The sequence below is a fragment of the Nansenia antarctica genome, assembly GCF_963989245.1.
Source record: "Nansenia antarctica genome assembly, chromosome: 6".
Classification (NCBI taxonomy): Eukaryota; Metazoa; Chordata; class Actinopteri; order Argentiniformes; family Microstomatidae; genus Nansenia; species Nansenia antarctica.
In genome coordinates, this window is record NC_137676.1 from 48,986,651 (window position 1) to 49,010,031 (window position 23,381).

At 45.3% G+C, this 23,381-nt stretch overlaps 1 protein-coding gene across 1 annotated transcript; it reads left to right on the top strand.

The window, feature by feature from the left end:
* Positions 1-10,863: 10,863 nt before the first annotated feature.
* Positions 10,864-23,038, top strand: erbb3b (erb-b2 receptor tyrosine kinase 3b; the record flags this gene model as incomplete). The annotated part of the gene is made up of 28 exons (XM_080534596.1): positions 10,864-10,944; positions 11,206-11,394; positions 11,909-12,095; positions 12,887-13,012; positions 13,128-13,190; positions 13,369-13,487; positions 13,664-13,805; positions 14,182-14,295; positions 14,496-14,613; positions 14,716-14,789; positions 14,870-14,960; positions 15,608-15,810; positions 15,950-16,082; positions 16,257-16,350; positions 17,052-17,206; positions 17,551-17,604; positions 17,741-17,882; positions 18,073-18,192; positions 18,411-18,509; positions 19,356-19,541; positions 19,825-19,980; positions 20,116-20,191; positions 20,280-20,426; positions 20,556-20,653; positions 20,743-20,919; positions 21,006-21,077; positions 21,440-21,719; positions 21,998-23,038. 28 exons carry the CDS (start codon positions 10,864-10,866, stop codon positions 22,975-22,977), a joined length of 4,476 nt encoding a protein of 1,491 aa, XP_080390722.1. The 3' UTR covers positions 22,978-23,038.
* Positions 23,039-23,381: the final 343 nt, after the last annotated feature.

The following is a 23,381-nucleotide window of genomic DNA, read 5'->3' on the forward strand; positions in this document are numbered from 1 at the left end:
TGACAGTTTAAGGGAATTCGTTTTTTCTTTTGTTGTGTACCACATTATATAAAAAATATGTTCACATATTTATGTATTTGTCTAATGTAGTATTGTGAATAGAATTATAATTTTGGACCAGGGATCAGTACTAATTGTATTCATGATTGTAGTTCATAGTTAAAAAAAAAAAAAAAAAAAAAAAAAACACAAGAATCAAAGTGATATCATAAATAATAGCAATGGATGGATGCATGATCTTATGGTAAAAGATCTCTGGAGAATAAAATGTCAAATTATCTGATATATTATCTATATAGCCAGTGTTTTCAGACAATATTCTCTATAATTGCTACTGCTGGTTGGGGCAATTATGTAATGGTAGATATTATGGACACAGTAATAGGTTTACGTAAAACCCTTCCAATATGCAAGAGCATGTTTTTTTCAACTGTATATTTACACATTTTACTAAACAAGAATAAACAAACTTGGGGGGAAAGAATCACCATTGTTAATATGCCTGATTGTAGACATTGGCTTACTGTTATGGATTGATACAGATAGAAATGTATGAAAACGGCTTTACAGTATGTGACATATTCTATATTGAGTTTAGTTTAGTGAGAAAGTTGTTTTTGTGGCCTTAAATCGGTGGTGTTGAAATATCTTTATTCTGATTATAGTTCATGATTGTGTTTTGTTTTATTGTGAGGTTTTTGTGGTAAAATGTCAGTCCTGAACTGTAACACAGTTGTGACAACATGCATTACTTGCTTGGTTTTCCCATTGACTCAAACGTGTTCCATTCAGTGCAAGAAAAAGAAATGATATATTAAAGATGAAATTACTTGACATTCCAATTAGTCATATGTAATCAGAAATAAGAAACAAGTAGAACAACATTAATTTATTCATTTGAATGGCTTATCCTCGAACTGAAAAACAAGAATGAAATTATTCATAGGAAAAAAATGGAACCCTTAGTAATTAATACACATGTATTACTGAGGAAGTGTAAATCAATAAAAATGAACAAAACAAATATTGTGCATGCCCTTGAGTTTCAGATCATTCAGATAGATAATTCATATCTTGATCAGAAATTTGCTCTGGTAGTGTGTATTTCTTGAAGCTTGTTGAGATTCTGACTTGCAAAATTGTTTCTGCCTGGAACCAACAGCTAGGCATAGCCCTCTAGTCTTAGCTTCCATAAGAATATTCCCAACATTTGAAAAGTTTGGCACATTCAGATGTTTTCCCTCTGGATTTGCTGTGCCCTGTAGAGAGTCACACAGCTTGGCCTGGGTTTAGCTCAGCCAATCATAGGTCTTTCTAGCCAAGTGCGCTGCCCCCCTCCCCAGTGCTGTGTCTCCAGGGGTGTGACAGCAGTATGTGGGTCAGATCTGCTCCCTGGGCCGTCGGCCGTCGGGGCCCCCTGCAGGACGACCACAATAGCGGCCCCAGGGCGGGTGCCATAGCTGGGATTCCCTCCCGTAACCGGGACGCCCTCGCCCAGGGCACAGACACACTGGCAGCAGCAGCAGAATCAATTCATCAATCTGTGAAGGGAGTGGTGACTGCAAAGGCCAGAGCACCCGCCCCCACACCTCGGACAGGGCCACCAGCGCTGATACTCATCATAATCTGAGGTTTGGCGACCACTGCCAAATTTCAGCATCTGCTGCCATCATGTATGGAGTCATCAGATTGCTAGAATCTTAGTTTACAGATTCAGAAGAGATAATAAGTAGTTTAAGATAATACTACTGACATCTAAAGCAAGCCTCAGTTGAAAGATATTCTTTCCTCTTTCTAATAATGTACCCAGGGATTGATGCTACAAGATTCAGACAGCTGGACCTCTATGTGCAACAGTCAGGAAAATGCACTCTCCATAATAATTTCAACAATCATTATTGTCCTACTACACCCTTAGAAAAAAAATGGTCCTTCATTTGTCCCTGTAAGGGCACCCTTTGGTATCCATATAGTCCTTTTGGGATCTATGTAGAACTCTATTGGGTTCAATGTAGACCCCAAAAGGGTTCCTTAGAGAGTGCTCCTACAAGGACAAAATTCAGAACCCTATTCTGGTACTTGAATACTTCAGTTTCAATATTTTTGTGTATGTGACGAGCCAGACACCCTTTTGGTGTACAGGAATACGGTTTTATAATTTCCTAAACACGAGTTTGATCCTAGGTCTAGCTGATAAATGTCCTATCCTGTATCCCCTCCTACTGGAGAACAAGTGTATTACAGTTGGGCTGACGTAAGCAATGGACAAATCTCAACGCAGCGGTGTGCGTCCCTATATAAAGGCGTCGTAATGTTTTTTTGTGTGTCAATTTCAGTGGTATTTTTATATGACCGTTGCATTTCCACCATGCTTGCTCTTTGTGCGTCTGTAGGTTCCACCCATGATTTGTTGTCAGTTGTAGGCTATCGCAGCGCTGTACAGGCGACTCACCCATAGTCAGTCTAGTGAAACATCTGTTATATAATATTATTCACATTTGGACTAAAGCCTGGTATACACATGAAGATTTTCTAAATCTTAACAGATTTTTTATCTCGAGAGACCCCATAATGGATTGAACAGTTTTGATCGTATTGTGTGTGGTATGGTCCAATATTCCCAATACAGCACACCACAGCTGGTGCTTAAACACAAAAACTGTAAGTAGCCACTGCTCCCCAGACCTGGAATACTTACGTTAAATGCCGACCCACATACCTCCCGAGGGAATTCAACGCGGTGTACATAACATCTGTTTATATAGCGCCTAGCGCGGATGGTAGCTTAGCATTGGCGCGGCTACATGACGTCATCAGTAGTGGACAGAGCACAGACCCACAGGCAGTTTAATGCTTCCTGAGCAACGACTCCAGGCGGGTGTGGCAGGGGGTTCAGCACATGACAAACTTCAGAGCCAACAGGCTCACAGCCACGGAGGACGACCCCCTGCTGGCGGAAAAGCTGAACTCCTTCTACGCCCGATTCGACGAGGGGCGAACGGAGGTAACCACAACACAAACACCCCTCTCTCCAGCTCTCAGCAGCCTCACCCTCACAGAGCATGAAGTGAGACGCGTGCTGAAGGCGGTGGACCCCAGGAAAGCCTCAGGGCCGGATGGCGTCCTGGGACGGGTGCTGAGGGACTGCGCCGACCAGCTGGCCGGGGTTTTCACCAACATCTTCAACCAGTCCCTGTCCCAGGCCACCATCCCACCCTGCCTGAAAACCTCAACTATCATCCCAGTCCCGAAGAAAAGCACGGTGAGCTGCCTAAACGACTACCGCCCGGTGGCACTCACACCAATCATCATGAAGTGCTTCGAGAAACTAGTCCGGGCCCACATAGTCACACGCCTCCCGCCAAACCTGGATCCATAGCAGTTCGCCTACAGAGCCCACAGGTCCACAGAGGACGCCATCGCGACGACTCTCCACTCCACTCTATCCCACCTGGAGAGGGGAAACAGCTACGCGAGACTGCTCTTTGTGGACTTCAGCTCTGCCTTCAACACCATCCTTCCAGACAGGCTAGTGACCAAACTACTAGACCTGGGACTATCACACTCTATATGTGCATGGATCAAGGACTTCCTGTCTGACCGCCCCCAGAGGGTGCGGGTGGGCTCCCACACCTCCACAGCCCTCAGACTCAGCACTGGGTCCCCCCAGGGCTGCGTGCTAAGCCCCATCCTCTACAACCTCTACACCTACGACTTCACCCCCGTCCACCCCAGCAACTCCATTGTAAAGTTTGCAGACGACACCACCGTGGTGGGCTGCATCTCGGGGGGGGACGAGGCGGCGTACAGGTGGAGCAGCTGGGCAAGCTGTGCAAGGTTAACAACCTGCTGCTGAACCAGTCAAAGACCCAGGAAATCATCGTGGACTTCAGGAGGAAAAAATCTGAGGTCCAGCCCCTGCTCGTCGATGGAGGGAGCGTGGAGAGAGTCTCAACCCTCCGATTCCTGGGGGTGCACATACAGGATGACCTGTCCTGGAAGACCAACACAGCAGCCATCATCAAGAAGGCACAACAGCGGCTCTACTTCCTGAGAGTCCTCAGGAAAAACCACATCAGCCAGGACATGCTTGTGACCTTCTACCGCTGCGCAGTGGAGAGCATCCTCACCTACTGCATCTGCGTGTGGTTCTCCAGCTGCACAGCCGCAGAGAGGAATGCGCTACAGAGAGTCGTGAGATCGGCCCAGAAGATCACCGGCGCCCCCCTCCCCTCTCTGGAAGAGCTGTACAACACACGCTGCCTCAGGAAGGCCTCCAAGATCTCCAGAGACCCATCCCACCCTGGGAACGAACACTTTGCTCGGCTGCCCTCGGACAGGCGGTTCAGGACCATGTTCGCAAGGACAAACAGACTGAAGCTCAGCTTCTACCCTAGGGCCATTCAGGCCCTGAACACAGCAAAGACCTAGGTTCTAGGCCCTGGACAATCTAGACATTTGATGGCAGCTACTAGATTGAAATCAAGTACAATACTGAAACACAACTGTGAACATTTCAAACCTGCAAACTGCGACACTTTAAATGAATGTGCAATAACACTATGTGCAATATGACAACCCTCGGGTACATAAGGTTCAGAGATAGGAAATGTTAGAATAGGTATAGCATAGCATAGAGTACAGCACAATGTTTATTTGTATAGTATAGTATAGTGGACAGTGTAGATAGCCTTTATTTATGTAAACCAGCTCTTTTCCCTTCTTGTTTTTAGTTTTCTTTCCTAGCACCAGGGGAGCCCCCCCTCCCAAATTTCGTTGTTTGCTACCTGTACTATATCAATGACAATAAAGACCATTCATTCACATACATAAAGATCAGTCCTACTCCTACGACAGTCTAGAGTCTCGTCCCCCAAGCCAGAAATCTCGCGTGATCAGGGTAGTATTACCCTGACTAACCTGTATGAGGCAGCCATGTGCGACTGCGACAGGGCAAATAATGTGCAGAAGAACGAAAAGAAGAAGACGCGTCAGTCAGATAGCTTCTTGATTGGCTACATTCCATCAACGTCACAATCGGACTCGCGCTAGTTGTCAGTTTCGCCCACACACAAGAGGACTTTTGATCAGTCTTCATAGCCTAATGCAAAATATTCAATGCATTCAATATTCAATCAAATCAGTCATGCCTTAAAAAATGTACCGGATACGTTTGGGTCGACTCTTCTACGCTTTCCTCCCTGTCACCCACAATGTTGAAATACGATGGCCAGCTTTCACCCAGAACGTCACAAATGGAATAGGGTCAAAGATCTCCGAAGGTGGTCCATTAATGTCCACACAAAGAAGAGAGGGCAGACTCTTTGCGCGGAGCCTGATGCGAGATTTCCTGTCTGTGTCATTAACTGCAGAAACTCCCCTCTGACAGTCAGCAGAGGTAGCCAAGAAGGTCTTGCTGGCAATCAGAAGTCTCTTCAGAGTCTCTCCCTCCTGTCTCTTGTAGTTTAAACTCTATGAAGTCCTTAATTGCTTCTCTGGTTGGTTTACCAAGGAGTTTGGCCATCTTATGCACCTCAATCTCACCAAACAAGACAAGCTCTTCACGCTTTTGTTGGCCAGCTGGACTTCTCAAGGGGCCTCAGTAACTGAACAAGGTCGTCATTTGGCAGGCGGGCAGTCAAGTTGTCAACAACTGCTTGGTAAAATTGAGGGCTATTTATTTTCCCTGCTCTCTCACCACTAACGCTCACTCAACGCTCACGCCAAGATGCTCTGTTGAGCCTTTGCTGTTGACTTTCCACCCTGAATTTTCATTGCACTTAGAATTTCAGTGGAATAGAATATGGATATAGCGGTGACTGTCAATAAGTGTTGTGTTTCTTTGCTGCAGCTTCAGTGATAGGCTCTACAGTTCCCTTAAAACATATTTCATGCAGGCCAAATCACACAAAAACTTGCATTGGTTAGGTACTTCAAATCTTACACACAGCCTCGTCAAGATTTGCTGGCTCTCCCTTGTCATTGGGTCGCAACTCGAAATGCTTCCAAATGTCAGCAGTTGCTTTTTCTTTTTTGCAACTCGCTTGCGTTCACCATCTCTTTTTCGAATTATTCATTCTGAGGATGTGACACGTCTTTTTTGACAGGTTATTTATTTGACAACTTACATTGTTTAGCCTACAAAAAGGTCTGTCATCACTTTCATAGCATCTTCAACCACATAGACAGTGGTGCTGGACAAGCACTCTTAAGGCGTTTATTACAGCCTATATAGCAATTTATTATATATATATTTCTAAATGATTGGATGTCATTGGATGTATAGAAACTGACACCGTTGTTATTTTCAAAAACCGCGGTGTATGATATTACTGTATTACCACCAAACCCTAGCGTGCATGCTATGTGAGAATCTGCCTGGGTGCAAGGTAGCAGTGAAAATGTAGTATGGAATTTCATTGATTTGGGCATTTTCACAATAAGCAAGTGGAATGGATTTGATAATGAAGCACTAACATAGCGCTCTGTAAACAGCACTGTGTGGATAGACAGATACTGATTTTCAACATGGTAAAAACATGGTAACGGTGGGGGGGTCTAAACTAATAATTTTTAAAAATGGGTGGGACTTGTCCCTCATATAATTGCAGCGACGCCCATGCTTTGAGGAAAAGCGCCCTCAATGAACTCAGGAGAGGTCATACCATTGCTTCCAGTGTGGGATGAATGTTACCAGCTGAGGACAGGAAATGTAATCTTCTGGAGAACACACATTGGAGAAAAGTTATACTATTGCTCTGATGGTGGGAAGAGAGGAGCACATAAGAACACACCTGAAGTCACTGAGCTCACTGTGTGTGCAGAATTTCAGTGGGGCAAATTATCCTAAAGGGATACAGTGACATATTCAGTGGAAGTATGAATATTGTATCTGATCTCACCCTTTCAACTAGAACACTGATATGTCATATGAACACTGAGAAGTTGAAATGGTTGTGCCTTTTTGATTATGATATGTTTGTTATAAAATGATTTATTATTTATCATGTATGAATACTTCATAAATCCAATGCTAATGGAAAGCTTTGAAAAGTATAATCAAGTCTAGCTTTTGATAGAAACTGCCATTCATGCTTTTTAATTCATACAATAGCGGCTAGAGACTCACTTATGTCTAGCTGAAAATTACATGAGATTAATAGCAAACTACAAGGTGTGTATTTATCTTAATAGCCTGTCAGAGACTGTCCAACCACAGTATGTATAATGACAAATTTGCCACATTTAAGATGTGAGATTTCCTCAACATCAATCTAGTCCCACTTAGATGCAGAAATAACCCTGTGTTACATATTCATGAAGTAACTATTTATTTTCTCTAAAGTCGATCTTGAGTGGAAAATACCAAGGAATGTTGAATTCTCTGTGACCATTCTCTCAAATTAAACATGTTCTTGTTTGGGATCAGAAGTCACTTGACCAATTGACAATGTGACCATTGTGACAGGCTAGTCCATACGGATCAAAGAAATGATTAACCAGTTGACAGGGCTGGAGTATAATAATGCTCTTTTCTGGGAACAGTAGTGCCACTCAGACCCTGGCCACTGGTTCCAAATGCACTGGCAGATAACATGGAACAGAAATAACTGCAAATAGGAGAGTGCTAAATAATGGTCTCTATTTGTATGGGCATCACTGATCTCTTAGCGATGGGCAGCCATTTTCTCCAAACCAGCAGGGTTAGAATACAAAAATAAAACCATTTCACACGTGTGATTAGTGAAAATAACTAACGTTTGTTACCGGTATTGATTTATTATTTCGTTTATATCCTTGATTTGAATGTGAAAAGAGTAATACGATAAATAAATGATTGTTATTCACACATTGCTTCCCTAAATTGACATAATACTTAGAATATTGTTCAAATGTATATGTTTTTCATGAGCTTAAAAGTTGTGTTCTTGTTCTTGCCCCCAAGAGGCTTTTTTCTTTTCCAGGTCGCCAATGCAAATAAGAATGAGTTCCTATTGGCCTGCCTGGTTAAATAAAGATTAAATTAAAAAATGAAATAAAAATAAAGTATGCTAGATTGTTGTGGTGTACAGTAGTCTACTAAGGCTGACTAAAAATAACACTTCATCAAATAGAAGTCTGTGTTATAGTTCTCCTAAGTGCATAGACGAGACAACCTCTGATTGATAAATAAAGTATCTGGCCAATCCCCAGTGACTGTCTGTCCGCCGCTAGGGAGTGAGAGTGCGTCAATAGGCGACAGTGTTGCCAAACTCAGAATTGACGCGCCTTATCGGCTATCTCCACCTATGGCATAGCCCAGCATAGCCGATTTACTGGAATCATTTGATCAGAGCTGATTTAATTATTTTCGATGAATATTTTTTGTTCTTATTTTTTTTACTCAAGACATTGGGATACTGACATCATTAATGATTAATAAAGTGAAAAGTGATGACATCGTGATATCGAAAGTTGGACCTATCTTAAAAATAGCGTGAGATCTTTCAGGGTGAGAACATCTTGAGCTCATACTCATAACTTTGAAGAAGTTTTCTTTTTTCTTAACGAATTTTGGTATTCTTGAGCTTAATACCCACCTGCGGTAGTTCATGGTCATGGTTATTTGACCAGTTTCGACCTAAGCATGGACCGTTGGCAGGTGCTCGTTTTGTGTATGATATTTCTATCCTGTCTAAAATCCACGGCGTCTCAGACCCATGAAGGTATGTACTCTTTGGACGGTGTTATTATGTATTTTTTTTTATCAACAACTCTTTTGCTAACATAGAGAACTGTAAACCAGTCAACTGTAACTCGATGTATGATTTACGTTTTTTTTTCTTCATTTTTCTACTTGTAATTTCTGAGTGATATAAATGGCTCTATTGTGAGCAGATGGGCATTCCCTATATGACACATACAGGCACACACGCACACAAAGTGTTTCCGTTATTATTTCCGAGTATGCTGCTTTCCTGGATACTATGGAAATCAACAGACAATCCCCCATATTACTGCTCTTTTCCTGCTTCACCTGAGGGTGTGTCCCCCTCTGACTGCAGAGGAACCACCTGTGTGCTTTGAGTCACACTGTGCTCTCAATCACTGCGTGTGTGTGTGTGTGTGTGTGTGTGTGTGTGTGTGTGTGTGTGTGTGTGTGTGTGTGTGTGTGTGTGCGCGCGCGTGTGTGTGTGTGTGTGTGTGTGTGTGTGTGTGTGTGTGAACACACGAGTGCATAAGAGATGATACAGTCGGAGTAGGTTATTTTACTACTTTAACACACATTACAATAATACATGTTCTTGATACATGCAGACAACATTACTATCCTGTAGCAAAAGGATCATCTATACTGACTGGTTGAAAGACTGTTTAACCGTTAGTTATCATAATGAAACTCAGTGAGGCATCTGAAAACAGTACACTCACTGTAAGTGTCAGTGACACTGTCTTGACTGTTCAGGTGACTGGTACTCAATGATTAACCCAGCTCCTCTTTATCCTTCCTTCGATCTCTCTCAGATCACGTTGACTAGCCCCTCTGTTTCTCTCCCAGGGAACATTGCTACATGCATTACTGGGCTGCAATCAGGGTCCTTGATTATGGTAATATGTCACCAATTTAGCCGGCGGTGGCGATGTGCCACAGCACCACTGATATCCTGCTTGGGAACATAAGTAACTGGGAGGCAATTGTCTCGGGTTGTAAAACTCCACTGAGGTCAATCGGCCCATTCAAAGGTCTAGTGTTAAGCCTGTCTTTTTGGTGGAGTTTGTGGCTCCTGTGAGTGATTTGATGATGTTTACTGATACGGATCATAGTCCTAGAGTTGGCTGTTTGTGGTATAGTGAATACCTGTTTATATCATGCAAGACCTGGGGCAACCAGGCTATGCATTTATCAATACATTTGACGTTATGAGGCTACATTGGGATACAGGAGTTGTACTTAGTTTGACTGAATGTAACATGGCATCGCACCTGTGGGACATAAAACATTGGTGGAGCGTGTGTGTGTGTGTGTGTGTGTGTGTGTGTGTGTGTGTGTGTGTGTGTGTGTGTGCATATCTGTGTTTTAGTAACCCATGGGCTTGCCTTTTCTCTAGCTAATTTCTAGTCAGTCCACACCCATCTATGTGTTTACAGTGGGTTAAAACTGCCCTTTGAGCTGGAATCAGTGTGTTCTCCTAGATTAGGTGCTTTGTGTGTTCCCTTTACAACTTCCACTCCTATTCTGTGCCAATATTTGCTCACGAGTATGATGTGTGTGAATGAATGAGTGTACAATGATATAGATTACCCACAGGATATGCAAGTGCATGTGCTTGTGGGCCATTCAGAGCTCTCAACTTTTTAAAAGTCATCTATGTCAACATGAAACACTCCATAGTATTGAGACCGGCACTGATAATATTCACAAGAAACTGATAAGAGGAGTAAGTGAAGTTTAGATGAAGTGATTAGGTGTTCCCATTTGTGAGTTACTGGAATAATTGGGACAATGTGCAATGACTAATTTATTAAGGAAGAGGGTTTTGGTATTGTCCTTGTGAAAGCAACTACTCAAGTGAACAGCTATGTGCTGTGTATGTATGCAAATGCATAATGTGAATGCATAATTAGAGGAGTCTAACTGTCAAAAAATGGTCAATAAGAGATGGTGTGCATGTCTCCTTCCTGCCTTCCTTGACCAGAGTAGTTCTCACACATGGCCTATTGTCCCTTGCTATGATCTCAGCATTGTGGGCCACACACTCACACTCACACACACACACACACACACACACACACACACACACACACACACACACAGAAGCACTGTCACTGCATCACTCCTTACTCTCACTGGAACACACTGTCCACATTTATGGCTCTATCACAATGCTGGACTTTGTCTGGGAAGGCCCTGTTCCCCCATCCTCCACTCTATCAGCCTCAGGCCTGCTCCACAACATGCAGAGGGTCTGCAGAAGGGTTATGGTCTGCCCTGCCCTGCACTGCATCAAACACAGCAGTAGACATAGCAACAGACAGAACATCCAACACAACAACACACAGATCAACAGATACAACATCAAACAACACCAAACACACCATCAGATATACTGTAGTATCACACACTCATACCATTAGACACATCATTAGTCCAAATATCTGGGTTACTCTGTTGAAGCTCTGAACAACTCTGGTAAACTGTATAAACTATACTGGCGGTAAACCAAGTGCAATGTTCCTGTCTTTCGTGTGTGTGTGTCAGTGGTGTGTCCTGGTACCCAGAATGGCCTGAGCTCCACAGGCTCTCAGGAGAATCAGTACAACCTGACAAAGGAGCGCTACACAGGCTGTGAGATCATCATGGGAAACCTGGAGATCATTCAGATTGAGAGTGACTGGGACTTCTCCTTCCTCGGGGTATGACAGCATTTCATGTAAATGCTTTTCTTACAGTACAGTACATACCAACTCCATTTCCTCTACCGTTCTTGTGCCCATTGTATTCGTTGAGATGTGTTGCGGATTCAGATTCACTCTCAGATTCAGATTTAATTTAATTGTCATTGGCAGAGTGCAAGTACAAAGACAACCAAACGCATTCGGCATCTAGCCAGTGCATAGTGCAGAAGCCATACAAATGTGGACAGATATGTACAGTGTGATATGTACAGACAAGGGCGAGATATATACAGTAAGATATATGCAGTATACAGAGCAAGGGAAATAGTTATCAATACAATATGTACAATATATGTACAGTGTGCAAAAAGAAAAGCGCATTCAGCTCCTCCAGTAAGTCTACTTATTACTAACACAGTCATTATCTAGTCATAACTATTCCTGACCATGATACCCCCTACAGGTAATCTACGGTCATCTGGTAATTTGGCTGAGTCTAACCTTTACTGTGACGTTAACTTTCCCCCTCCAGACTATCAGAGAGGTGACAGGTTACATCCTCATCGCCATGAACCACTTTCGCCTGCTGCCCCTGGAGCAGCTCCGTGTCATCCGAGGGAACACCCTGTACGACCGAGGCTTCGCCCTCACTGTGTTCCTCAACTACCCCAAGGAGGGCTCCAACGGCCTGCAGCACCTGGGCCTCACACACCTGACGGGTGAGGATGGGAGATGGTAGGATAGAGGGGAGTAAATGGAGAAGAGAGGAGTGAGGAGAAGAAATGAAAGTGCAGTGAGGAGGATATACCGTATAGTCCAAAGATGGAGGACAAATGGTTTAGGGGTCCAGGGTGTTCATGTAAGAGAAGATGGTAGATCTCCTGATGGTAGATGCAAGAGATGTTGACATCAAGTGATGGTGAGGATGGATGTTAAAAGGGATGCGGGAAGGGGATGAATAAGGACAGAGGAATGAGGTATTAGACATACAGTAGAGGAATCAGGGAAGAGGGTTACTGAGAAAGCACATGCATAGGAGTGTGACAATTTATGCTTATGACAAACCGTTAAAATACAGTTTGTCTTACATCAGCCATCCCCTGCACTGTCATGTACCGGTGAACACAGCATTTTGTGTGGAGTGTGTGGGAGGCCACAGGGATCTCTTGTGGCTGACACCACACCCTCAGTAGGTGCAGACAGGTGTGTACTGTACCTTTCAGAGGGGGAGTGGAGGGGGATTGAGGGTTCAATTCTGACTAATGGCTTTACTATAAAAGCAGAGCTTTCAGTATTCCCAACAAGAGGGCTTTCACCTTCGGTTAGATGTGTATCTTTGTGTTTATGTACTGTAAATGTGTCTTACACAAACTTCCCAGCCTCCAGTGGAGGAGCTGGTTTTCTCAACATGTGCGAGCGTGTCTGAGCAGTTGTTTAATCTGAGAAAAGTACAACTGTTTTGGTGTGAAATTCCTGCTTATCTCTTTCTCTCTCTTTTCATTTCCCACAGAAATTTTGGAGGGGGGAGTGCAGATCATCAACAATAGGTTCCTGACTTATGGACCCTGGGTGAACTGGCACGATGTTGTAAGAGACAGTAGTGCCCTTATTGACATCCAGTCTAATGGAGTGAGAGGTTAGCATCCAGCAGTATAGAATAAGAGAGTCTGTAGCGGGAACAGGAACTCTCTTCCTGGATCATGTCCAATGGCTTTATATGCAGTAACTCATAATAACATTCTCTCTCTCAGGGCCATGCCACCCTTCTTGTAATGAGCACTGTTGGGGACCTAATGAAGACCAATGCCAGATCTGTGAGTGATTTCTCTCTCTCTATCCCCTCCCCCTGCTCCCTCTCTCTCTCTCCTTCTCTCTCTCTCCCCCCACCCATCTCTCTACTCCACCATTATATATTTTTTTACCACTGCAGACATGTTGGCTGTGTGTGCTTACCTCTCTCTGACCTCCCTCTCTCTCCCCTGTGTGTCTCAGTGACTAAGACAGTGTGCGCACCTCAGTGTAATGGCCGCTGTTTTGGGACCAGCCCCAGGGACTGCTGTCACATAGAGTGTGCCGGGGGTTGCAGTGGCCCTAAGGACACATACTGCTTTGTGAGTGCCCTGCCACTCTCTCCATAGGAATATGCTCATCTGTTATATTGAAGGCTGATAGAAGACAGTGTCATTAAACCACCACACTGTGTGTGTGTGTGTGTGTGTGTGTGTGTTTGTCTGTCTGTCTGTCTGTCTGTCTGTCCATGGGTGCATGCCTGTGTGTACCTGCCCAGGCGTGCCGTCATTTCAACAGCTCCGGATCCTGTGTACCACAGTGTCCCCAGACACTGATCTACAACAAACAGACATTTCAGATGGAGACCAACCCCAATGCCAAGTACCAGTACGGCTCCATCTGTGTGTCCCACTGCCCCAGTGAGTGACCTCTGTCTGTCTTGTCTTGTCTGTCTGCCTGTCTGCCTGTCTGTCTGTCTGCCTGCCTGCCTGCCTGTCTGTCTGCCTGCCTGCCTGCCTGTCTGTCTGTCTGTCTGTCTGTCTGCCTGTCTGTCTGTCTGTGTGCGTGCGTGCATGCGGGTATGTGTGTGTGTGTGTGTGTGTGTGTGTGTGTGTGTGTGTTTCTGTACTGACACTGCATGTCCCCCTGTTTCTGCTCTGTCTACAGTACTTGTAATAACACTGTAATAACAATAACAAGGTAATAACACTGTAATAACAACAATAACAAGTTAATAACAATGTAACTCCATTGGTGCTTCTGTCTCTCCCCCTTCCTTCCCCCTACGTCACCCAGCTCACTTTGTGGTGGACGGCAGTTCCTGTGTGAGTGGTTGTCCTCCAGACAAGACGGAGGTGGAGAGGAGTGGACAGAGGCAGTGTGAGCTCTGTGGAGGACTGTGCCCCAAAGGTAATGTCAACAGAGTCCATTGCACAACCTGCTCAAATACACTTTTCAATGGCTAGTTACCATTGCTTGTTGATTTACAGCAGATAGATTTGTGCATGAATTGAATGCAGTCTATTCTGTTGTTTGCACATGAATAAAGAACAGTGCTATACCTCTTCAGTGCTTCACAAAATAACCTAACTATGTGTTTTCCACTGTAGCCTGTGAGGGCACCGGGGCTGAGCACAGACAGACAGTAGACTCCAGCAACATTGACAGCTTCATCAACTGTACCAAGATCCAGGGCAGCTTGCATTTCCTGGTCACAGGGATCCTTGGGTAAGTGAGTGCATCTCACACACAGGGTACAGTCAGAACACAAGCAGACTTACGGAGTGTAAGTCATCATCAGTATGTGACATTGCTCTGTCTATCTTTTAGTGATGACTTTAAGAATATCCCACCTCTGGACCCCAAAAAGCTGGAGGTCTTCCGCACTGTCAGAGAGATTACAGGTATGCATGTGTGTATGGTGTGTATGTGCATATATTTGCATATATAAACTATATATTGACATTCTGCGTTTGATCACCAGATATCCTAAACATCCAGTCCTGGCCGAAAGAGCTGTCGGATCTGTCAGTATTCTCCAATCTAACCACCATACAGGGCAGATCCCTTTATAAGTAAGGCTGTTGTGTGTGTGTGTGTGTGTGTGTGTGTGTGTGTGTGTGTGTGTGTGTGTGTGTGAGTGTGTGTGTGTGTGTATGTGTGTGTGTGTGTGTTCGTGCGTGAGTATGTGCGTATGTATGTGTGTGTATGTTTCTTAGTCCTTAATTCTGTATATTCTATTATATGTTGCTTGTTATATAACCAGACCTGTCATTGAGTTCACACAGTCTGTCCACCTTTTCCGATGTTTGCTTAATACCCAAAGCCGCTTTTTGTGTAAACAGCTCACGTCAAGCCCTCTGTGCATGCATGTCACTGGTGTGTGTAATCTCTCAAATCTCTCTCTTTGTGTCTCACCCTCCTGCCCTCCCTCTCCCGATGTCCTTCTCCAGTGTGAAGAGGTATGACCTGTGTGTGATCCTGTCACTCTGTTCCCCTGTCCCCAAACTAAAGCATGGCCTTACAACCTCACTAGAAACAACATGTCCGTCTGTATGTTGCTCATAAACTATGAGTAGAATTAGACCATCTATATCTGCCACAAGTACAACCAGGGTGTTGTGGTTGACGATACTTTTCAAAGGTATTTGAAGATATTAGACATGCTTTCTGTTCTGCACTTGTTAAGCCCCCCCCCCCCCTTCTCCTCGGATCTCTCCAGGCGTTTCTCTCTGATGGTTATGAGGGTTCCCTCCATCACCTCTCTGGGGCTGCGTTCTCTCAGAGAGATCAGCGATGGCAGCGTCTACCTCAGTCAGAACGCCAACCTGTGCTACCACCACACCGTCAACTGGTCCTCCCTGTTCAGAGGCAGCAACGCACGCCTCAATGACATCAAGCACAACAGGCCCCTCGGGGAGTGTGGTGAGCTGGGCAAGGGGACCAACAGGTGTGAGGGGTGTAAACAGCAGATAATTAGCTGTTAATAGGCTTAGAACTTTACATGATTGGAATGTATAAATGATATAGCTGTTGTTGTTGTTGTTGTTGTTGTTGTTTCCAGTGGAGGAGGGCCATGTGTGTGACCTGCTGTGTTCAAACTCAGGCTGCTGGGGCCCAGGACCCGCCCAATGTCTCTCCTGTAGAAACCACAGCCGAGACGGCACCTGTGTGGCCAACTGCAACTTCTACACAGGGTCAGTGTGTGTGTGTGTGTGTGTGTGTGTGTGTGTGTGTCTGTGTGTGTGCATGCGTGCGTGCGTGCGCGCGTGCGTGTGTGCGTGCGTGCGTGCGTGCGTGCGTGCGTGCGTGGATTATCACTGACTGGAAATGTAACCTCTGTAAATCTCTCTTGTCGGTCCCTTCCCCAGGGAGCTCAGGGAGTTTGCAGGGCCAAACGCTGAGTGTATATCCTGTCACCCAGAGTGTCAACCACAGGAGGGGAGAGATAGCTGCACTGGACCGGTACTTTTTTACTCTCTCTATCTCTCTATTCATTCAGAGTTCAAGTTTACACAAGAAAGAAGTAACGATTGTGGCTGAGATCTAAGGCTGTTCCACTTGGAACGGCTCTTGGCTTTTCATCCTCTCATTCCTGAGAGTTTTTGGTGCATGACTCATTTATAAACACTCTTGCAAAAACACACTTTTTAGTCTCCTAATATATATGTAAACCTAATATTCTGTAACACTTCTATTGTTTAAGCCTAATCCTACTTTTGTGTGAAGTTGTCCCCATATGCCTTATTTGTTTGACAATGGCTTATCAGGATCGGCGTAATCCTATGTAACTTTGTGTGTCAACTCTTTAAAAGGTGATGATTCATTTGTAACCGACACACACCTTTCCACATGCCCTCTATGATGACATATACAGTTATTTCTTGGAACAAATGTCAAGCCTTGATAAACAAGCTGGACTAGTTCCTTGTGCCTTTTCATGTAATTTCTAAGCTATATCAATAGCCATAACATACTACAACACATCAATGTCAGATTTTGTCAGAAAGCCAAACTTTTGAGAGACAATAATATGATCCTCTTCCTCTCTCTCTCTTTCTCTCTCTCTCTCTCTCTTTCCCTCTCTCTCTCTCTCTCTCTCTCTCTCTCTCTCTCTCTCTCTCTCTCTCTCTCTCTGTCTCTCTCTCTGTCTCTCTGTCTGCCAGGGAGCTGATGAGTGTATGGAATGCACTAGCTTGAAGGATGGTCCCCACTGTGTGTCCTCGTGCCCCAGTGGAGTGAATGGCGAGAGGGGCCTCATCTTCAAATACCCCAACTGGGAGGGTCACTGTGAACCATGCCACATCAACTGCACACTGGGGTGTGTGTGTGTGTGTGTGTGTGTGTGTGTGTGTGTGTGTGTGTGTGTGTGTGTGTGTGTGTGTGTGTACGTGTGTGTGTGTGTGTGTGTGTGTGTGTGTGTGTGTGCGTGTGTGTGTGTGTGTGTGTGTGTGTACGTGTGTGTGTGTGTGTGTGTGTGTGTGTGTGTGTGTGTGTGTGCGTGTGTGCCTGTGCCTGTGCCTGTGCCTGTGCCTGTGCCTGTGACTGTGTGTGCACTGGCACGGTTACTCAGTGCACGAAGTATATCATACACCACTGTATTTGTCTGTGCCAGGTTGATGGTATTTGCTAGGGAGTGAGACTGTGCCTCTTCTCTTGTTGCAGGTGCTCAGGCCCAGGCCTGAGCGACTGTTTAGAAACCGCAAGAGCAGCAACCAAGTGAGTGCCTCCCCCTGCTGGTGGATAGCTGAAAACACACTGGAAAAACGGTCAAATTACGTCTGACTCCTTTTCACGCATTAACCTCGTCCCCACTCAAACACAGAGACTCAAAAACGAATCTCTCTCCATGTAGCCACCAGATCACAGGGATAGCATTGGGGGTGCCGGCTGCCCTGATCATCTGCCTCGCTGTGTTTGTCCTGGGTATGCTGTACCACCGCGGCCTGGCCATCCGCCGCAAGAGAGCCATGAGGAGGTACCTGGAGAGTGGGGAGGTGCGTCCCTGAGAGAAGAAACAACTGTGCTTCTCGAATTACAACTCACATCTTCACTCAGAGTCAAAGTCCATATCTGCACGGGTTGAGGGAAACACTGGACACACAAAATCAAGGGGTCTAAGGAAGACCTATCCAAACCTACCGTGTACGTTTAAATATGCGTCGTCTTGTGTCTGTGTGTTGTCAGAGTTTCGAGCCACTGGGACCAGGGGAGAAGGGAGCTAAGGTTCACTCCCGCATCCTGAGGGCCCCAGAGCTGAGGAAGGTCAAAGCCCTGGGCTCTGGAGTCTTTGGCACTGTGCACAAGGTGGGGCACCTTCACCACAGTGGTTATTCCATTATCGGCATTTCCCTTTGTGTAGTCATCAGGTCGTCGTCACTAGACCCTTGATAATACCTGTTTCCCTGCAGTGATATTACAGTCCTTACTTAAACTCAGTCATCGGTATCTGGTTCGATCCCCATGAATACATGTTAGTGGCCAACTAACTTCTGAATGGAACTTCAACCTCCCGTCTCTTTCAGGGCCTATGGATCCCAGAGGGAGACTCAGTGAAGATCCCTGTGGCCATCAAGACCATCCAGGACCGCACAGGGAGACAGACCTTCTCTGAGATTACTGATGTGAGAATCAGACAGAGATTTGACACTCAGTTACTAACCTCTGAATGGAATCCAATATATGTATTTTTACAACAGTTAGTTTCGACCAAGTCATTTGATTGGAAAAGAGGTATTCCATGAGCACTGATATAGAGTATAACAGCACTGGGACTTTTAATTCCTAACTAATGTATCACTCCGCCACACAGGTGTTCTATTAAATTACAGTTCATTAGGTTAGGCTACATTAACGGTCGTTAACGGTGAAGCAACTCATGGTCTGATGTTAACTCGTCGGAATCACACATGCCACCAAAGCGACTGTCAACAGACTCTTATTTCACTGGTTGCACAATAAATGGAAACGTACAGATAAATGTACATGATACAAAGTAGCTGGCCTGCGGTAACGTGTGTAGGCTTAGACAAAGCAGCAAGCTGTGCAGGAACATGTTTGTGTTCAGGTTGCCTGGTAACAGTCCAATTCAAGTTCAAGAGCAAGTTCAGTTGCTGAACTATTTGTGTTGGCAGAGCCAAATAAATGATTAAATAAACAAACAAATATAAACAGCTTGTAGTACTGTTGTATAAAAGCAATATCACACAAGAGGGAGTGCTGTTATACTGAATATCAGCACGGCTGTGATTATCTTCCGTGCTGATATTCAGTATAACAGCACTCCCTCTCGTGTGATATTGCTTAAATATAATCCATAGAGCAATACCCATGATGTGGTGCAGAAATTCATACTCACGGTCTATGTGTGTGTGTGTGTGTGTGTGTGTGTGTGTGTGTGTGTGTGTGTGTGCGCGTGCGTGCGTGCGTGTCTGTCTGTCCGTCCGTCTGTCTGTCTGCCTGCCGTGCAGCACATGCTGTCCATGGGCAGTCTGGACCACCCTTATATCGTTAGGCTCTTAGGTATCTGTCCGGGTGTCAGTCTGCAGCTGGTCACTCAGCTCAGTTCCCAGGGGTCCATGCTTGAGCACATCAGACAGCACAAGGCCAGCCTGGACCCTCAGCGCCTGCTCAACTGGTGTGTGCAGATTGCCAAGGTGAGCTAAAAAATCGGATCTGACCACTGTCTGTTTGCATGGGAGAACATAGGCATAAGTGAATGCCGTGGTAAATGAGTGTGTGCACATACCGTACTGCTGTATGATTTACGTAAACAAATATAATATAAAATGTGATCCTGTTCGACATATCCATGATGTCCCTTCTTTTCATATGACATATCTATTATATCCCCTATATTTAGCCTAGTAGTCTTTATTCTACAGTCACTTTCAGGACTGTTTGTGTGTGGGTTACATACTGTATGTGTGTTTGCTGCAGGGCATGTATTACCTCGAGGAACACTGCATGGTCCACAGGAATCTGGCTGCTCGCAATGTGCTGCTGAAGAGTGATTACATCGTCCAGATCTCTGACTACGGTGTGGCAGACCTGCTCTATCCTGACGACAAGAAATATGTCTACAGTGACGTCAAGGTATTAAGACTCATTTGATTCATCTTGATTCATTTATCAAGCAAAACCAAGGTATTTAACAAGGTATTTCACTCATTGTTATTTCCTCTAAATCTTATAGAAACAAAACAAACCTGTGTTTTATGTTACTTCCAGACTCCCATCAAATGGATGGCACTGGAAAGTATCCTCTTTCGAAGATACACTCATCAAAGTGATGTGTGGAGTTATGGTAAGTTGGTTTTATCGTATGTGAGTTGGTGTGTGTATGTGTGTTAGTCTCAAATTGGTGTGTCATGCATGACCTCTCTCCTGTGCAGGAGTGACAGTGTGGGAGATGATGTCATATGGGGCGGAGCCCTATACGTCTATGCAACCCCAGGATGTGCCCAGTCTGCTGGAGAAGGGCGAGCGTCTGTCCCAGCCCCACATCTGTACTATAGACGTCTATATGGTCATGGTCAAGTGTGAGTAAGACATTATATTGCAGTGTTGCCTCTGACACTCACTTTTATTACTTGTGTAATATCAGTATCAGTTGGCACACCGCTCTGCAACCTTTGGTCAATACTTCCCCCCCCCCCCCCCTTTGGCAGGTTGGATGATTGATGAAAATATTCGGCCTACCTTCAAAGAACTGGCCACAGACTTTATTCGCATGGCAAGAGACCCGCCCCGCTACCTTGTCATTAAGGTAAGGAAGCAAAATACAGCACCATATAACCGTTGAACTGTAGCGGTCTAATAACTAAAAGGCTTATATCATTGATGCATTACACATAGACCGAGCGAGGAGAGGCGGGGACAGAGGAGTCCCACCAACGTGAATCAGAGTTGGGCCGCTTGGACGTAGAGCTGGACGATCAGGATGAGGAGGGATTGGAGGATGGTTTGGCCACACCTCCTCTTCACCTGTCACCATCCAGAAGTCTGTCTCGTCTGCGGATTAGCTCCTATAGGGTAAAACTCATTTTGGATACGTCTTGTTACAAGGACTGAAGAGATTGGGCTCTGAAAATTCACACCTATCCTATGTCTGTTCTCAGAGTGGCACCTCTCAGGCAGGACCAGTGGAATACCTACCCATGACCCCCAGCACAGGAGAGAATCCCCGGCAGGTGAAATGCCTGAGCACTCAAACATGAAACATCCCTTCTACAGAACAAGGATATCTACATTTTTAGACAGATGTTCAATGTTGCCACTGCACCACTGATAAAGGAGGCAGATACTGTATTCATCCGTGCCACTCTAAAGCCCCACCTTCATCAGAATTATGACTGCACTTGGCTTCAATCAGTATTATCACTAAACATTGAAAAGGAACTTGCAAATGCAAAATGATAGGGAAATTAGATTCATGTTTCAATTATATCCCACTGTTTTCCATTTGATACAGTCATTTCAATGATTTGCTCTTATGTTGGAACTTCTCCCGAACTCAAAGTACTTTACATAACCTTTACGTAAACTTTTGCAGTTTTGGTCCCAGCGGTCTCGTCTGAACTCAGTAAGGACGATCTCTGAGGGCTCAGAGGGCAGGGGGAGTGGGCAGGACACTGCGCCGACAGAGGGGGTGTCACTGAGTGGCAGCCTGCGCAGGCCCAGGGCTAGCATGAACCGTGGCAGTACCCACACGTCTGCCTCCCTGCAGAGGAGCCTTTCTGCAGCTTCGGAGACACCTTCCAATGGGCTAGAGCTGGGAGAGGAGGATCATGATGGATACGTGCTGCCTGGATCATGTGGCACTCCAGAGAGAGGTGAGAGGACTGTCTGATGGATTCATGTGGACACAGCCAAAGGGGATGAGAGTTTAGGGTCACACTACTATGACATAATGCATAATGGAGTTGAATGTTGAGTTTAGCGAGTTAACAGCACATGTTAGTGTAAAACAGTATTACTTGATGTGAAGTGTTACTGAGTTCATCTAGCTTCACAGCTTCAACTGTGTTTCATTTGATCATCAGTTCCTTCCTATCAGAATCTCCTATCCTGGATTCTATTTTTAATTCCTCTTTTCATGTCTTTTTCGCAGATTCTCTCTTGTCTCACCCAGCCTCCAGAAACTCTCGGACAGGTGGAAGGGGTTCTAGGAGCTCCAGGAACACACAGACATTGTCCCCACTGGCATCAGTCAGTGATCACATCCAGGAGTATGAGCTTATGACCAAACAGTGCTCCCCACTGCCCCACTCTCCTAGAGGCAGTTCTGTACAGGTAGAGGGTCCCTCAACAGTACTGTGGGGGAAAGCCTCCCCTTTGCCCTCTCCAACATACAAAACACCGCCCTCAACAATAGAGGGAGACAGAGTGCACAGGGACTCTCAGGCACCACCCTCAAGTACTGCTACCGCTCTGAGTGGAAGTCACGGGCCAGCAGAGGGCTCTGGCAGTCCTGTGGCAGCAGGAGGAGGCACCACAGGAGACCAGCAGTCGGCTGAGCAGCCTGACAGTGGGACCGGTGTTGACAATGGAGGATCTGCCCAGGGGAGGCTGGAGCAGCGGGCAGTGGAGTATGAATACATGGACATCCGGAGCACACATGCAGACTCTGGAGAAAGAGAGAGACCCATCTGGGAAAAGCGTGAAAGCAGAGCAGCTGAACTGAGTACAATAGAGACGGGGGAAGGAGAGACAGGGAGAGGGAGTCAGGGGGTAGAGGCAGAAGAGGAAGGGAAAGAGGAAGAAGTTTACCAATATACTAATGAGCAGCCCCGACTGAGAGAGAGCCTGTGCTGCAGAGCAGCCGGGCCGAGGCCAGATGTCTCCACAGCTGGGGAGGGCCAGGCAGAGGAGTATGAGGAGATGGATGGCTTTGGAGGGGACGAGGCAGAGTATCAGAATATCCCAGGGAAGGGGAGGGCTTCGGCTGAGACGAGCAGCAGGTGTGTTGGGTTGGGGGGATACATAAAAGTGTGTTCTGGAGTTGGGGAGCCGAGCAGCAACACATCATTTGATAATCCAGACTATTGGCACAGCCGACTGTTCCTCAAGCCAGATGCTGTGCGCACATAATGATGTGGACTGAGACTAGGGGTGGGCATCGACGATCGATAATTGATCGATAAGGATCTTGGTCGATCACAAAATAAAACATTTGGTCGATCACCCCAAAAAAAAAAAAAAAAAACTTTTTTTTTTGTGATCGACCAAATGTTTTATTTTGTGATCGACCAAGATCCTTATCGATCAATTATCGATCGTCGATCCCCTAACTGAGACACAGCCACATTAACCATCTATGTAGCTTGTATACTATTGTAGTAGGCACCATTCTCAACTGGTTTTGAACAATCCCAGCATCATGAACCAATGCCAATGTTGCATCGATGCTTCTATCTCCGTTTACAGTGAGACTTCTCAGAAATGTAATAAACAATTGTGTCATGTGTTTTACTGTATATCTTCAGTTTCCTATG